General features: G+C 50.5%; 1 protein-coding gene across 4 annotated transcripts in view; it reads right to left on the bottom strand.

Moving 5' to 3' along the window:
* Window positions 1-11,225, bottom strand: part of LDB1 (LIM domain binding 1) — a 12,566-nt gene extending 1,341 nt beyond the window's left edge. The window contains exons 1-10 of one of the 4 annotated variants that reach the window (XM_039871401.1): window positions 10,844-11,225; window positions 2,909-3,011; window positions 2,737-2,781; window positions 2,549-2,624; window positions 2,346-2,448; window positions 2,016-2,188; window positions 1,421-1,543; window positions 1,107-1,190; window positions 895-1,018; window positions 544-692 (exon numbers count right to left, since the gene is read on the bottom strand). In XM_039871401.1, the coding sequence (XP_039727335.1) occupies window positions 544-692; window positions 895-1,018; window positions 1,107-1,190; window positions 1,421-1,543; window positions 2,016-2,188; window positions 2,346-2,448; window positions 2,549-2,624; window positions 2,737-2,781; window positions 2,909-3,011; window positions 10,844-10,868 (1,005 nt within the window). In that variant the 5' untranslated portion in view covers window positions 10,869-11,225. Of the gene's footprint in view, window positions 1-349; window positions 693-894; window positions 1,019-1,106; window positions 1,191-1,420; window positions 1,544-2,015; window positions 2,189-2,345; window positions 2,449-2,548; window positions 2,625-2,736; window positions 2,782-2,908; window positions 3,012-5,516; window positions 5,942-10,843 lie in introns of those variants that run through there. The other 3 variants (XM_039871402.1, XM_039871404.1, XM_039871403.1) reach the window with 3 other exon arrangements.
* Between the last annotated feature and the right edge of the window lie 5,956 nt (window positions 11,226-17,181).

Raw genomic sequence — 17,181 nt, 5'->3', positions numbered from 1 at the left:
AATCCTTCCCACCGAAGGACTGCAGAGTATCACAACTTTTGACCCACATCCACTAGATTCTGGGAGAAGTCAATCTATTCCCCTAGCTCCCTACTTGGTCTCCCCAAAATTTTAGGGGGCCCCTAAACTTCTGTCCACATGTAAAAGGGAGCAGATCAAAAACATCAGTGGGGAAAGTGTGTGCATATGCTTGTGTTCTAGATTCACACACATTTGAAGCTGCATGTCCTATCAGTGTGTGTGTATGTCTCTGATGGTCTGTGTGCCCCAAAACTGTCTGTCCTGAATGTTCGTATGTTTTCATGGATGACTCTTTCCCTTTAAACCTATGTTGCTATGTCTGAGTCTATGTGATCACAACCATGCATGTGACTAATAAAGACTCTCTCATCAGTGACAGGAGTCAGCCCATGCTGACAGAGTATACTGTGAAAAACTGTCTCAGCTTCTATGTCTGCTAGTGAGCTCATGCTGGGACAGGGTCAAGGGTCAGGAGTCAGCAGTGGGGCAGCCCAGAAGAGAGAAGAAAGCCGAGATGCTTACAGGTACCTGGCTGGAGAGGGCGAAGGTGCTGGCTGGGCTTTTCTTCTTGCTGTTGCTGTTGTTGGTGTTGCCGCCTCCCGAGCTCATGGTGCTGCCCCCTGACATCTTCCGTTTCCGCCGTTTGCTGGGCTGCTGTCGGGCGGGCTCCGCTGTGCCAGAGAAAGGAGACCCCGGTGGGACAGTGCCCTGGGCCTGATTCCCCATTCTGGCTCCTAAGGAGCCTGAGCCTACTCTGATCCCATTCTTGCAGACCCAAGAGTCAAGAAAGGACCTCAAGAGGAGATCAGAAATACAGCCCCTGGAGGTGGCATCAGATCCTCGTAAGAGCAGATACAGGCACAAGGCACTCACCAGGGGGCGCTACCATGCGCTGCCACTTCTGGAAAAGGCAGGTCTTGAGGCAGTCACGAGGGCTGAGGCTATAGGTCTTGTGGCGGGACATGAGCTCCTGCATGGGCTCCAGTATCACACAAAGCTGCAGGGAGACCAGGAGTAAGCTTGACAGGGGAGACATGGAGCCGAGACCAAATGGAATGGCGTAGAGACTGGGTGATCAGACTCACTCGGAGGTAGTTGAGAGTGGAATTGGACAGCCCACACCGTGTGATGTTTTTGGAGAGCTGGTCTAACATCTGGGGGTCCTGGGCCTAGAAAGATGGGGAAAAGATAAGAATCTTAGTACCTGTGTTGTATCTGCTCACCTGCCCTATCATCTGAGCCATATGATACTCCTGAGAGGGTTATTATTAAATCCATTTTTCAGGTGGAGAAATTCTAATCTTCTTTCTAAGGTCACTGTCAGGAAATGGCAGACTTTGTTCTGCCCTTCCCACTGCCTGCCCTCCCCTCCTGTATCTTGGGTCCGGCCCACACTCACATGCATGGCAAGGATGCTGCGGGGGATGAGCTCACGGTGCTGCCGGATGCTGAAGTGCCAAGTCTTTATCCGCATCATGTCATCAAACATGAACTCCAGATATAACCGGCCCTCCACACACACCTGGAGACAAACCTGTCACAGCTTTGCCCCTTCCCCCATACCTGAAATTATACCTATTTTCCCATTTGCTCCCAACTCTCCTACACACAGTTCTGCCACCTGCACCTAAATCTGGATGTATAGCTGACACAGAACATTCCCTTATATACCTGTCACAGCCCTGGCCCTTACACATGCACAGTAGAAATGCTTAACTGATCCTGTCCTCTTCCCCATGTAGCTGGTGATACATTCATCTGCTATAAGCTTGATGAGGGCAGGCACTTATTAAGTGGTATATGTACCCGTGGCCCAGAATACTGTCGTGCATAAGCTCAGTGAATGTCTGCTGAATGCTGCAACATGCCTTCCCCGCCATCTTATCTGGCCACTTCCCATTATGTCTCCCTGGGAGACAGCTGAGTATATTTTTGAGAAAGAAGGGAATCAAACTCAGATGCTTCAGCGTTCCACATCCAGCTGGGTTGCTGACCTGGGTGAACATGGGTTTGCCGTGCTGGGTCACCATGCTGCCTTGGTCACAATCAAGGGACACGAAGTTGCTGTGGAATGCCTCCTTGGGGTGCTTAAGCACATAGTATAGCTCCGTAGCACCCCCTTCAAAGATGCTGCGGAAGTAGCGTGGAATCAGGGTCCGGCCGATGGCTGTAGAGATGGGACAAACCCTTCAGAACATAAGGACCTCAAAAGAGGTCAGGCAGATGCCACCCCTGCCAAAATGAATACCCTGAGACAAATACCTACTCCTAGACCTTAGAAGGACACAGGAGATATATACACCCTCACAACAGAGGCCACTCACTGTATCTCTTTGGTCCATCCTCCAGGCAGAAAGTGATGGTTAACATGGCGTCATCCTCAAAGAACTCAGTTGTGAAAGCGTCCCACCAGAGATTGTCACACTCCTAAGGAGCACATGGAGGGGTGTTTGTGTGAATGACAGAAGACATCCCACAGGGGTACCCAGATGGTCCTCTGCCCAAAGCCCCCTCCCCTTAGCCATACCTCTGTCCAGTTTTGAAGCCGTTTGTTAAGCTCAAATATTCTGTAGTCAGTTTGGTTGCCATATGGTGTGTGCCTCCTGGGGTAAGTGAAGAAGGGAGGTCAGAAGGAGCAGAGCCTCCCCACCGCCACCACCTCTGCCTTCACTCATGTAATGGAAAGCACCTCCCTCACCACTGAACTCCACTTACCCAATCCCAGGCTCCAGGTATGTAGGCGGGTACATGGGAGTTGGGCTGTATAAGGGAAGAGGCTATGAGAATAGGTATGGAAGATAGGAATTATTGAAGGGGGGTGTCACGCCCTCCCTTTTTAGGAAGGATCCCTTCTGGAGAAGGCATCAGCAGTTAATAAGAGACTCACCCCACATCCCGATCTAGCATGGTGCCGGGATGGAAAGGGGGGAAGGCGTTGCCGTTCGGGGGCTCTTTCGGCGAGTACAGCTTGAATGACTTTGAGGAACAACCTACAAGGGAAAGGAAGAAAGATGCCCTGAGTCCCTCGTGGCAGCTCTCCTGGAAGTTTGCTAGATTGTGCTAGACAAGGACTAGTCTTCTGGAGCCCCCGGAGTGGACCAGGGGAGGGGAACTACCCTAGGGAGCATCTATCTCTGCTTCTAAATCTGGCTCCAATCTTCTTTTACTAAGGAACTAGAAGTACCCAGCTCCAATATCCAAGAACCTATTTCTTCATGTGGCTGAACCCTGGATGATAGAATTGAAGCTGAGAAGAAATGTCAATACCATAGAATAAACATCCAAACATTAGAATCTAATTTTGATAAACCCCCTTTTATCTACATCGTTTTGTTCAATGATCACAACCACTATGTGAGGTAGCAGGGTCAACTGTAACATTCCCATTTTACAGATAAGACAACTGAAAGCTCAAGGGGACTTGGCAAGATCACAAAGCGAGAACTTGAGCCCCAATCTTCTGATTTCCAAAGCGTGTAGTTATTTCTACCCTTCTATTGCCCTCTGGAGACCAAGTCGGGACAGAAAAAAGGGAGATTTTGCCAACTCCGTGCCCCTCCTCCAACCCCAGGGTCTCAGGAGGGCAGGGGATAGAAAGATAAAAGGGGGTGGGTGTCTGCTGGGTGCCGCCCACCAGATAACCAGTTGGGCCTTCTGCCTCCTCCACCAACGGCACTCCCTTATCAGCCCAGCCCCCTCCCCCACACCCACCACTAGTCGAGTATTGTCTCCAAACCAGAAACCCAAGTCTCAGCCCATTTTGTCTTCTGAGACTTGCAGTGGAGGAGGGAGGTAGAGGGACCTCTACTAGATCCCATTCTACTTACAAATGGGAAAGAAAAAGGCTGGGAAGGAACAAGCCTAGGTTCTGGGGGGCTCAGTCTAGGAGGTAAGTGGTAACTAGACGAGGGTCTCTATTTGTGTGTATCTGTACATGTGCACATGTGTCCCCCCTCTCCACCTCACCCAGAAGCACACAATTCTGGTAAACTATTTCCTGACTGGAAAAAGTATTATATTCATAGTTGGGTATGAGCCAGGTACCCCTACAATGCTCTTTTCCTCTTGAGGGGAAACCAAGGCACCACTCCAAAAGTCCTGACCCCAGTCATAGTTGCTTCCTCACACTCCCCAAACTTGATAGCATTTGGAAGAGAAGCTGTATTGGCTGTTTCTGAGCCCCCTCCCCAATTTAGATACAAAATATTTTGTTCCTTGGGGAGAAGAGACAAAGAAGATCCTGTGCCAATGTGTGTCATTTAATTCTCTCCCCAGGGCCCCCTCCTCAAAATATGGGCAAAAGGAGGGTCCCAGGAGGGACTTCACTACACAGTGCCTTGAAGGTGCCAAGAGTCAGAGCCTGTGTGTGCCTGCACATGCGTGCGCCTCATCCTGCCTAGCAAGCTTCTATCCTCAGCTCGCCCCAACATGCCTACCAAGGGCTGGAACCTAGCAGCCCTAGGCAGGATCAGGGTGCCGGCAACAGAGCCTTGCTCCATGCATGAGCTCTCATGGGCCACGTTCACATACTCCCAGCACAGCACACACAGTCTTCAGATGTCAGTCTGGACTGAGGAACCTCAAGAAAGAGACTCCCATCTGCCCTCACGACTCCCCACTCCACAGATAGACCAAGGCCACGTAGGAGGCCAAGCTTACACAGCCCACCACAGGCCAGGCCCGGGCAATGAATGCAAGAGTCCAGATGATTGGACCTGGCCCTCATCCCCTAACTAGGTCATCCTTTCCCCAAAAGTATCACTGCCCTTGCCCCTCAGTTTCAGGGCCACTTGAAAAAATGTGTCAGCTCAAGACCCTAAAAAGGGAGGCAGTATACCTGGGTTCCTCTAATTCTAAAAAAGTTTCAGAGATTCAATTTCTCTTACTAGTGAAGTGACAGGGGCTGGGTAACAGTTCGGAGGAGCTAAAGTCCAAAGCTCTGGGGCCTCTATTTACATCTCCAGTGAATGGACACTAACAAACTCAGCATCTCTCCAGAGCCATAGCAACTCCCAGTAGTCCCAGCACAAGGGCCTGGGAGTGAGAAGAGAAGGGGAGGGAAAATCACCCAGACCATCTGTCTCTGTTGCTGCCTGTCCCCAGCAGCAGGGGTAGAAGGAGCAGGGTGGGGGTGAGAGTGAAGGGTATGTGTCATCCAGCCTTGAGGTCAAACATAGCCCCCACTTCCACTTCTAGGAGTCTAAAAGCCCTTAGGAACCAGGAGGAGAGAGGAAGACTCTCGAACTGGAAAGTTTTCTCAGGATAGAATCTGCATCCTAGGGCTGAGGGGGGAACCTCCGGCTGGGCATTTCCATGGTAACCAGCCTGACCAGAGGGCAGGCCCCTCCCTTTGGGGTTTGACCAGAGGTCAGCAGGCCTGGGAGTCCTGGCCTCCCTGAGATGGGCACCTCTCCCCCAAGCCAGTATATCAGGCCTGGGCCAGACCCAGGACCTTCCACCCATCCCTTACAGGCTTGCAGGGTACGCAGACTTACCTGGGAGAACTGAGGGGGCCAGGAAAGGTGCGGGGAGCGGCTGCAAGCCCAGCGGGGCCCTGGCAAGGGTGAGGACTGATGGGGGGCCAACTTCAGCTGCTCATGTCCCGAGTGGGACAGGCAGGCCTGGCTGGGAGCTCCACTCAGCGGGCCGCACAAAGACTCGCACGCACAGCCTCGGCCCGCCCCGCGGCGGCCACAGCCCCGGGGGAAAGTTACAATGGCCACTGGGCCGGGGGTCGGGGGCCAGGGGGCCGGCCTGGGGGGCGGGGGACTGCGGGGAGTCCGGAGCCTCCTTTGTTTGCAAGGTTTCCCTCAACAATGGCTGCTCCGCTCTTTCCTCTCTCCTCCTCCTCCTCCTCCTCGGCTCGCCCCGCCGCCGCCTCTCACTGCCTCTGCCTCCAAGCAGCCCGCCCGCCCTCCCTAGGCCACCAGGCCCCTCAGCCGGGGAACCAGGCGAGGCAGGGCCCGGCACTCACACTCACTCACACTCGCACACGCACAGACACACGCAGCGCCCGCCGGCTCTCTGCCTTTTCTCCCTTTCTCTCCCTCCCTCCCCGCTCACTCAGAATGAGGCCCCAGGGCGGGCAGAGGGTGGAGCTGCCCCCACCGGCCCCGCCCCCTCCCTGAGAGGCAAGAGGAAGAGGGAAGGAGGGAGGGAGAGAGGGAGGCAGGCAGGGAGGACTGCTGAGAAAAACAAAAGAGAGACAGAGACTGGGAATGGAGAGATGGAGACAGAACAGACTAGGCCTGGAGAGACCTGGATGGAGAGGAGGCCTGTGGGGGCCAGGAACTGGAATGCACCCCTACCAGCCCCTGGCGGTGCTCAGGAGTAAGCAGGGTAGCCAAAGCCACAGGCAGGGATAGAAGAGGGTGCTCTCCTCTGGAGACTCCCAGTATTTTCAAACCGCCTCCCAAATCTCCCAAATCTCTCTTCTTCTCTCCTGTGGTCTCTCCGTTTCAGACTGGTCTGGGCTGCCAGCCTGGGCTTCTGCTCCTGGTGAAATTCCCAAAGCCCCTGGTGAAATCCCAAAGCCGCTGGGGGGAGGGTGGGGGTGAGGGGTATTTTTGACAGAGACACACTCTGACTTCAGCCTTTAAACACTGATTGGAGGGAGTTGAAACTCTAGGCTCCCTGCCCCCAACCCAACTAAGTTCCAAGCCCTGATAGAGATCTGCCTTAGCAGGAAGCCCCCCACCCCCACCACCAGACATGTGGGTGCAGGGGAAAAGAGGTGCTGTCAGTCAGGGAAGGCAAATTTGCCCAACCAAGCATCCCCAGAAGGGGACTGATCTGCTGTTGAATCTTCCCCCCAACCCCAGGTCATGGGGTAGGGTAGGGCCTGTTTTCCAATGCAAGGGGAGAGTCCCAAAAGACGGGGTGTTTCTAAAACTTGGGTAATGGTCCAGGCCCTACTACCTGGACAGATAGGAAAAAAGAAACACACACACACACTGGTCAGGTCAGTGTATGACCTACATCATTGCAGGTTGTGTCTCTGCTCCCTATTCCTTGCCACCTCCCCACTATATTCACACATTGCTCCACAACAGGATTTCTCACGACATACACACCAGTTGATTGTGCAGTAATAATATTACACTTGGCTCTATGAACAACCTTTACACATAAATAACACATCTCTTTCACATAAATTAGTACCTGATACACACTTCAACCTGTGATACACCTGAAACCCTAAATAAACCCAAATCCAAGATACACACACAACATACAATCTATATCAGACCCTGACTTTCATACACACTGGGACCTGTGACATGCATGCCCCTTGATCCCAATATATACACCAAAACTGCATGATACCTCATGAACATGTGACAGACTATTACATACACACCCTGACCATTTATTACCCAAGGACTGATCCCATAAACTATCTTTCCTGAAATGTGGCCTGGCCATGATACATCCCAGCTTTCACAAACATCAAAATCTATGACATTCGGCCAGATCCTACAACATTCAGGCTATACCAGGACTTGAGACATTCCCACTGACTCCGAAATTTACAGCCCAGCTCTGGGATGACCACACTCCACCCCTACTGACAGGCCAACTCCTGTCATTTGTTTCTTGCCTTTAAACTTTCCAAAGTGCATTCATAGGCAGTACCTCAAGAGATCCTTATAGCACATAGAGCCAAATATTATCCTAACTTCAAAAAATTACAGTGAGACAGGAGAGCCTGAGGCTGGAATCCTGAATTTCTAACCCCACTCATACAAGCTCAGACCTGGGGCACTGCAGCCATTCCTACTCCCTTCCCCCTCTAAGGAATGGCCATTCTAGGCCCCAAATGACTGTCTACAAGGGGAAAGGAGAGAGGTGAGTGCTTTGGCTTCTGCCCCCAGTTCAGAGCTCAGAAACCTATCCAGTCATTCTTCTCAAATTTCGGGAAGAAGGGCTTCTAAATACCAAGACATACCAAGACTCTGGTATATCATTCAAAACGGGTCCCCTCCTAGTTCCTCTTCTGTAGCACGTCTGCTCCTCTCTCAGTTCTGACTTAATTCCCCTACTTGCACAGGGGCAGAAGAGGTCCAGCTAAAGAGAGCAGGTCTGAATTAGAAGTCTCTAAAATTGGGGTGGAGGGAGTAGGAAGCAGCAAAGAATGACAAAGGTGATGAGGGAGAGAAGAGGGAGAGCACCCCTCCTGGAAGTGGGGACTCTGAAGGCCAGCAGCCTGCCCCAGTCCACAGGATAAGGTACAGCACTGCCCCCCTGCCCGGGCCCCTGGGGCTCCCTGACCCAGGCCTCCAGTGTGCCTGCCCCCCTTCCTTTGTCTGTGCCCGGCCTCCCGTTGGCCTGGCGCTCTGCCATCCTCCTCTCCTGGCTCCCAGCCGCCAGCACTGCTGCCTCCTCCCCTCCCCCTACTCCTCCCTGTCTTAACCCTTCTGAGCCACATGCTGCCCCAGACAGGCCCTGGCCCCCTCAGCAACCTGCCCTGCCTGGGGTGATACCCCTTAGCAGAGGTTCTCCCTGTTCCTGACCAAAGCCCCAGAAGCTATTCTCTACCCCAGGAGCACTATGGGAGCTGGGTGTGTGTGTGTGTGTGTGTGTATCTTGTGGTGTTTCCTTCTGCGTGTGCATGTATGTGGGTCTACGTGTGCTCTGGCTTCCCTTAGTCACATGTGTGGGGCATGTGCTGTCTCTGCCGGGCTGGGGGAGGAGGAGGAGGAGCTGGGAGACAGCAGAGCACAAAGGAGAGACTCAGACAGGCAGGCAGGCAGCAGGCAAGCGGCTTGCCAGGGCGCCTGGGCCCTCACCCTAGGGCTGCTCAGGTTGGGGGTGGGGGGGTGGGGCAGTATCCTTTCTGTGGACTGTACATACTGCCGCATGATGCCCTTGTGTTCAACCATGTGCTCCCACCCACCCATGCAAGCCTGGTCCTCTCTTTTACCCCAACTCCTACCATTCCCGACCCCCAGGCCACTCTCAAGCCCCTCCCCTATGTGGTTTTCCTTAAAGTCTAACCTCCACCTATCCTCTATGGCATCAAACCATGAGACTTCTTCACATTTGGAAAAAAGATTCCCCACTGTTAGCCATCTTTTGCCCCCTCTCCTCCAACCAGGCCACCAGACACACAAAAGGGCACTGACTGAAGTTGTCCACTCTCATGCACACTCCTGTGCATGGGTCTTCTTCCTGTCCCCATGCTACTCCCAGACTGAGGGGAAAACTTTCTCCCTTCTCCTACTAGACCCAGGCACCAATGCCCCAACTTCCAGGGCAACCTCTCGTCTACCTCCAATCTGACAATCCTTCCACACTCACCTCCTGCCCACTATTTGTAGGAACTAAGAATCGAAATGTAAGATTTGGCTCTCTAGCTTGTCCAGAGCCTTAGTTTCTGCAATGCTTATGTGTGGCAATGGAGAATCAAGACCATGGGGTAGACTCAAGAGCATGGATGGATTCCAACAGGGTAACCAGCATGGGGCGATTAAAAAGAAGAAAATACACACACAAATATGCACACCAAGCTGGTAGGAGGAGGAATGATGGGACCAGGCAGCATTCCAGCTTAGTAAGCTCTTTCTTCTCCTCTCCTCCACCCTCTGCAGCAGGAGCCAGAGGTTCCCACACCCAAATATTCCAGGATCCTCAAGCTCAACTTGTCCTTCCCCCAGGCCCAGGCCCCTTAAACGTTAGCCTCAGCAGGCACTTTAAGTGTGTGCCCAGCCCAGCCTGGCCTGGGTCACATGATTTTCAAGGAAGCTTCCTCACTGGTAGCTTCCCTTGGGGATTGGGGGCAGTTGTGGGGTATGGGCCTCCCAGAAAACAGGGCATCTAGAGGGGCAAAGGATCCAAATCAGGCTAGATTCAGGGACACCTGACTTCCAAAAGAAAGCTATTTACAGCCTGCGACAGGAAAAGGTCCTGCAGATAATTCAAGAACCTAGAGTTCTGGGGAGTCCTGGGGATGCAGATAGTGTTCTGAGGTCCTCCGAAGACTACATTTCCAGTCACACGCCTCTGTCTTTCCTTCTGGCAGTGAGAGAGAGAACATTCCCCTCTCCAGGAAAGAACTCAGACCCAGGCTGTGACTGGCAAGAGCAAAATGTGTTTTGGTGAGGTAGGGATCTGAGTCTAAGTCCTCTCTCAAATTCTCACTTTGGGGTCAAGCATTGCTCCCCTCACCTTAACTCTCACAAATCACTCTGGTTCCTAGCTTGCCTGGGGCTGCCACATTACCCTTCTCACCAAGGCAGAGATACCAGACCCCAGGGCCCAATTATCTGCGCCCTCCAGGAGTACCTCCTGTTCCTCAGGAGGGCCAACCTTCCCTGGCAACAGGCAGGAAAATTTAGAGGGGGTCAAGATGGGCCCCAAAGAATCTCTGCCCTCAAACACAGTCCTCAAAAACAGCTTGGAGGGGGGGTGTCACAGAATATAAGAGGGAATAGGCAGCAGGGAAGGGGTAACCCAAACTAGCCAATCACAACTCTATGATGACCTGAGGGGGGGGTCAAAGTCCAGACTCACTTCTGATTGGCTAACACCGTGAATTCTGGGAATTTCAGCCCCCAAACCTCTCCCCACTTAGCACCCCCCTCCAAAAAAAAACAAACACACCAGCTATCCCCAGCAACCCCTCCCTGCGCCTCTAGGTTGATGCGCATTTACACAGTTGTGGAAAACCCTCCCCCAGACTGAGGCCTCGCATACTCCTCACAGACCCCGACCTCCGCCATGCCATCGAAGCCCCCCACACAAGTTCTCGCCAAACAAGGGGTGACGGATCGGCAGGGAAGGGAAGGGAGGGAGGGGCCGAGCGGCCGCGCGCCCTACTCACCAGGACAGGCACAGCCCACTGACATCTTCACATCGCCCGCCGCTGAGGGCCCAGCCGAGTCACAGTGCCTGCCCCGCGCGGGGACAGGCCGGGCATGAGCTGCCGCCGCCGCCCGCGGCCTCCGCCACCCTCGCTGCCTGTCTGGTCCGGCCTCGGCCCAGCCTCCGACCGCTGCGGGCGGGCCCTGGCTGCAGCGAAGGGGCCTGTCAGGCGCGGAGCAGACAGGAAGGAAGCCAGGAAGGAAGGCGAGCTGCCGCTGCGTGTGTGCACGCGGGTGTGCGTCCCCCAAGTGTGTGTCCGTGTGTGCGCGTGTGCGTGTCTGTGCGCTCCCGCCGCCAACGCTGCCGCCGCTTGCCCCCCTCTCCCTCTCGCTCTCCTCCCTCCCGCTCCCGTAGGCGCCCGCTCTCCAGCGCTCCTCCGGCTGGGCCGAGCTTTATTAATATGCTAATTGCCTGCTAGTGGGAGGAGAGAACCGTGTCAAAGTGACCCGGGCGGGCGCGCAGCGAGAGACGACGTGCGTGCGCCGCACGGCTGGCGGGCGGCGAGGGGCTGGGAGCCTTCAAGGAACGGCATGCATGTGACGCAGCTTTTAAAAAAGACGGAGGCAGAGACCCCGGAGGGAGGGCGAAGGGGAGGGATAGGAGGCGAAGTCTCACACTCAGTGTCCGCTCTCCGGGCGCCACCGAGTTGGGAGCGTAGCTGAGCCGGAGCGGGAGCCAGGACTGGGGGAGGCGGAGCCAGGGTGGGCTGTGAGATGTTTTCTCCACCCCCCGGCAGCTATTAGGGAGGGAAGGGGGACTGCCCTCCCCCTACCCATGCTGTGCTGAGACCCCAGTCTTACTCTGGAGGCTTCTAGTTACACGCCTCCACCCCCAGCTTGAGTGGAGAAAAGAAGCACTAGCCTAATTCTTGTGGCAACCCCTCGATTCGCCTCCTCCCTAAACTGACTCCCCCTTGCCTGCTAAATCAGTTGAGACTAGAGCTAAAAGGGTTAATTAGGTGGAGTCCCCTCCCTCCCCCGCCTAAGGGCCTGGGATCTGCGTTTTGCTGAGGGGAGGTGGGCAGTGGAATGACCGCCAGGTTGGACTGGGGAGGAGAGAATCGCAAGGCATCTTTCCCCCTTGCAGACTCTGACTCATCAGTCAAGACACTCTTTTCCCTTCCCCCTTTCTCCAACCAGTCTCGGCCTCTCCTTCCGCCCGCCCCCCACAACCCCAGCCCAATCTCGCTTGGAAGCTGCTCTCTCTTGAGGGCCTGGAGACTGGGGAGAACTGCAAGTGCACTAATCCAGTGCCCGCCCCCCACCCATAGGGGCTGTGGTGGGAGGTGGGAGACTCTTTCCCTAGGGAGGAGCCTCCCAACCTTCAAGCTCTCCTCAAGATCTCCCCAACCCAGCCTCAGGAGGGGTGGGGGACTCCATCTCCATACCTTCCCAAAAGAAAGCCCAGCCTTAGCTGCCTCATAAACAGGATGTACCTATTAGCAAGGACGATGGAGGGGAGGGGAAGGGAACCTCCTGGAAGAGAGTTGGCCCTCTCCCTTCTGGGGGGACCCCAGCTGCTAGCTTCCTTAGGCTTCAGGGTGGGCTCTAGGAGTAGATTATGCAAACCTGGGCTGGTGTGCGCTACTTAGGGCATCTGGCCTAGAGTGAGTAGTGGGTCCTCCTCCCCTTTGTTACTTAGTAGGATTGATTGTGATGGTTCCTCACTCCATCCCGAGGGTCTGCTCAGTTGGCTTGACTGGCTGGGGGAGGGTTACAGATTTGGAGGCTTAAGTGTTTATAAGATTCCCTTCTCTCTATCTTAGTTTTTGCCGAGGGATCGCATGGGCCGGTGTGGAGTCGGGGGTTGAAAATAGAGCCTTCTTAGGACCTCCTCCCACGTGCTAAGGAGAGAGTGGGGGAGGGGGTTGTGAGCACAGCCACACTGTGGATTCCCCCACCCTCAACTTTTTATATCCTCACTCCTATGCGGGGAGAGAGGGTCAGGGACTGCAAACAGACCTGACTGAAGACATACACACTTACACAAGTATTTCCTTGACAGCATCCCCTGCCTGTTTACCGACTCCCCACATTGCCCTAGGCAGAGGTCAGTGCTAGAGGGAGTAAAAGGAATCAAAAGCTGCAGAACCCTGGCCTGAAATTTTAGATACCTAGATTTGAATTCCAGCTCTGCCCCTCACTAGCAAATGTCCTGAGACAACTGACTTCCCCACTCTGAGCTTTACCCTCTAGCTTTACCCTCTGTAATTGGTACCTGCAACTTGGTAAGAATCCAATCAAACACTGTATGCCCACTTAGCCCAATGCCAGCCATGACTCAATATACATTAGCCCCTTTCTGCTTTCTTTGAGGTTATCTGTTATTTCAAGAGTGTCAGGAGTGGGTTGGATTGGCTGGAGGACTAGAGATAGTGTGAAGGAGAAGGACTATCTGCCTTGACCCCTTTTACTCTCTACTGCCCATGGATTTGCCTTCCCCCAATCCTGTGACCACTTATGCCTAAGGCCACTCATTCCAAACGACTAGCTTGGCCAGATTCCATGATGAGTACCAATTACCTGGTTGGACACAGGGGCTAACAACCCACCCTGTAGGGGACTTTGCCTCCTCTGAATCTGAGATTTCCTTCTCCTAGATTACACATGGGGAATATGGAAGGCAAAGAAGAAAAAACAGCATTTGTTGAGCATATACTATGTGCCAGGCATTGTGTTAGGTATTTCACACCTGAGATGTCATTTACTTTTCATGACAACCTTTGGAAGGTGCTGTTAACTTCCAACGAATAAACAAGAAAACTGAGGTTTAAAGAGGTTAATGAATTTAAACTTGTAAAACAATCTTCTTCCTCTTTGCCTAGTAACTAGTTAATGCCTCAGTTAAACCTCAGTTCCAGCTTCATCTCCTCTGGGAAGATATCCCTCCCAAACCCACCCCAGCTGATCTAGTGATCCAGTTTCCTTTAAGGAAATACCATTTCATACTATTGAATGGGTGATCAAACTAAGTTATTTAAGTTCTTAGAAGAACCAGGCCTAGGGAGGTTAAATAACTTACCTAAGGTCACACAACTAAATATTAAGCTCTTTTCCCTGCCTTACTGCTAACATGGACCAGACCTAATGAAGGAGAGAACATTTTTAGAACAGCTCTAGGAATTGTGGTGCTGACAAAGATGAGAATAGTCACAGATGCCTAGAAGGTAGACCTGGAGTGTGGTAGGGAGGCAGCAAGCCTAGGTCTTTAATGACAATGTCCTGGAGGATGGCAGCCTTAGCTGATTTGGATGGATGGATATTAGCACCTAGTACTTTTTTTTTTGAGGTGAAATCACATGACATAAATCAATCATTTTAAAGTGAACAACTCAGTGACATCCAGTATTTTTAAATAATAGTCATTAGTGCAAGATTGACTCTAGATACAAGGAATGAAGAAAAGTGGGAGGTATCGAGAAGAGGTGAGGTAAGAAAATGAGAAGGGAAGAGAAATCCCACAGAGGCAGACAGCAGAAGCAACTGGTTAGGCTGACTCCAGGGGAGGTGAGCTTTCTGCTGCTTTTAGCCCCAAGAACCTGTCCCATTCAACTCTCTCCTGACCTTGACCTTCGCCTTCTCTCTTTTTTCTCACATTTCTCTTACACTGAAACTTCCTCAAATTCTTATTGACATTGCTCTTTCAAGGATGAGTCTTCTTTTTCCACCAAGATATTAGAATAAGAGTGAGAGAGAGACAGAGAGAGAGGGAGACAGACAGACAGACAGAAAGAAACAAGTACCTAGGCTGAAAGTCTCAGTCTTTTAATAACCTAAACTTGGAAGTGATATATCATCATTTCTACCTTATATTATTGGTCACAGAGACCAACCCTGGTATATAATATGGGAGGGACCGACATAAGAGTGAGAATATCAGGACGTAGAGATTATTGGGAGCCACCTTAGGGGGTCCCAGCCACACCAGGCCTAGTCCTCAGTGTTGCAGGTTTGGAGATTCAATTTGATCAGTGAATCATCAGATTCAGGAGACTGACTCATGCAGATTAAAAACACATGAAACATTATCTAGATACTACTTTCCCTCTTTTCTAGAACTCTTTATTAAACTGGTCTTCCTTTTGAACACACAAATATGTTCCTACTACAGAGCCTATGCACTGGCTGTTCTTACAACAGAATGTTATTTGAATGGTAGGTCTTCCTTGTGATTCAGGTCTTACTTCAAATATCTCCTCTCCAGAGTCCTTACCTGATCACATCATGTACATTTTTTCCCTCTTACTTTTTACACTTTCCACCCCATTTATTTTCTGATAGCACTTATGGCTCTCTGAAATTATTTTACTCTTTATTTATTTGAAGATTGTCTCCTCACTAGAACGTGAGCTTTGTTTGGGAGGATTTTTTGTTTGTTTGTTTTTTGGTCTGTTTTTTCCTTACTGCATCTCCAGTGCCTAAAACAGTGCCTGGCACATAGTAGGCACTCAATAAATAAACTGGAATATTGATTTGCTAATTCATATTGAGAAATACAGATCATGTGAACTGGGCATTTTGTCTCACTTGATCAACACTCTTTCTCCCCATAGAAAATAATATATGAAGTCAGTTATTATAATCAGAGAAGCCTTTGGTGAGCATGGAGTCAGGCAAGGACACGTGATTGGAAGTTCCAATGTTTGGTGGCCTATGCATCAAGGTTTTCCTTCATGGCCCTTAGGAATACACCTGCCAAGGAGACTAGTAGCCATGACACTACCTATGTCTCACTGGTACTGGACACCCAAAGAATTATTTTTATCTTTTTGAGTAGATTCCATGCAGACACCATACTTAGGTGAGTAGATTGCTTTGTCAGATGCTGAACAAAACAAAAATGGCATTATTTTCTTCCTTTAACATTAATCTTCTTCCCGAAGCCTAATCATCATAATTATGACCATAATTAGTGCCCAAATCATGAACATTACTAAGCATCTCTTAGAGTATGTTTCTTCCACAGAAGAATTGTGCCCGTCCTTCCACAGAGGAAGAATTGGTTCTTACTGATTTCTCATAGGCAAATTGTTTCCAAGTTTATTGGAAATAAACTTCATTGTTGCCCTCTGAGAACTATTTTATAAATTGTGAACAGATTCGGTTTCTGAATGTGTGACTTTCAAAGTTTATTTGAAAGACAAAACTAATATACCTGAAAGGTTATGAAACTAACTGAAGGCAGTTGAAGTAGTCTACCCAGGATGCTATAACAATACCACAAACTAAGTGGCTCAAACAACAGAAATTTATTTTCTCACAGCTCTGTAGGCTGAAATTCCAAGATCAAGGTGCTGGCAGAACTGGTTTCTGGTGAGGTCGCTTTCCCTGTGTTGTAGGTGTCTCTTCCTCTTCTGACACTAGTCTTATTGGGTTAGGCTCTTGCCTTTATGATGTCATTTAATCTTACTACTTTATTGCTTTATCTCCAAATACTGTAATATTGGGGGTGGAGTCCTTTAACATATACATTTTGTCTGGTGTGGGGGTGGAGGTGGGCACAAGTCAGTCCATAACAGAGGTCCTCTCCTCATGAACGTTTTGTGGGAATGTAGATTGATGCAACCTTTCTCAAGGGCAATTTGGCATTACCACCAAAATTTCAAATATATAATCCTTTAACTCAGCAATCTCATTTCAAGGAAATGAGAGTACAAAAGTGTGAAGACACATGCACATACGTACAGGAATGTTCACTGTAACTTAATTTATAATAGCGAAAAACTAGAAATAAATATAATTTAAATAATGATATAGCCATATAATAGAACTGGTACTCGTGAAGATCTCAGTAAATATTTGGTTAATGAATTGAATAACATAGTTACATGAAAAACAGCAAGTTATAGAACCACACATATGGAGTGGTCTTATTTTTGAAGAACAAAAAAGACCAATGTGCAACTCTATACATTTTTATATTAATAGAAAAAGTGTGGATGGATACACACTGAAGGTGACAAGGGTTAAATCTGGAGAGAATTGGAATGTGCAGGCCAAGTACATTTTTTACTTTTCATTTTTTACATGACTTTTAAAATTTTGTAAAAAAGTTTTAAAAATAAGAAACCAATATGAATAGCTTCTAAATGGCAAGTGGGTGAATAGTAGAGATATCGATGGACTGTAGAAATAGAGATGGATCACAGTTGGCTGGGATGATCAAAAAGGCTTTCTTGGATAAAATAGGGCATGAAAGATATTTCGAGGTTGAAATATTCTGGACGGAAAAAACAAAGCAGAACATCTGTTGTTTGGGGAGGACAGCAAGGTGATCTACATCACCAGGAAATAATAA

The sequence above is a fragment of the Pteropus medius genome, unplaced genomic scaffold (assembly GCF_902729225.1).
Source record: "Pteropus medius unplaced genomic scaffold, Ma_sr-lr_union100, whole genome shotgun sequence".
Lineage (NCBI taxonomy): Eukaryota > Metazoa > Chordata > Mammalia > Chiroptera > Pteropodidae > Pteropus > Pteropus medius.
This window is presented reverse-complemented; position numbering and strand designations above follow the sequence as displayed.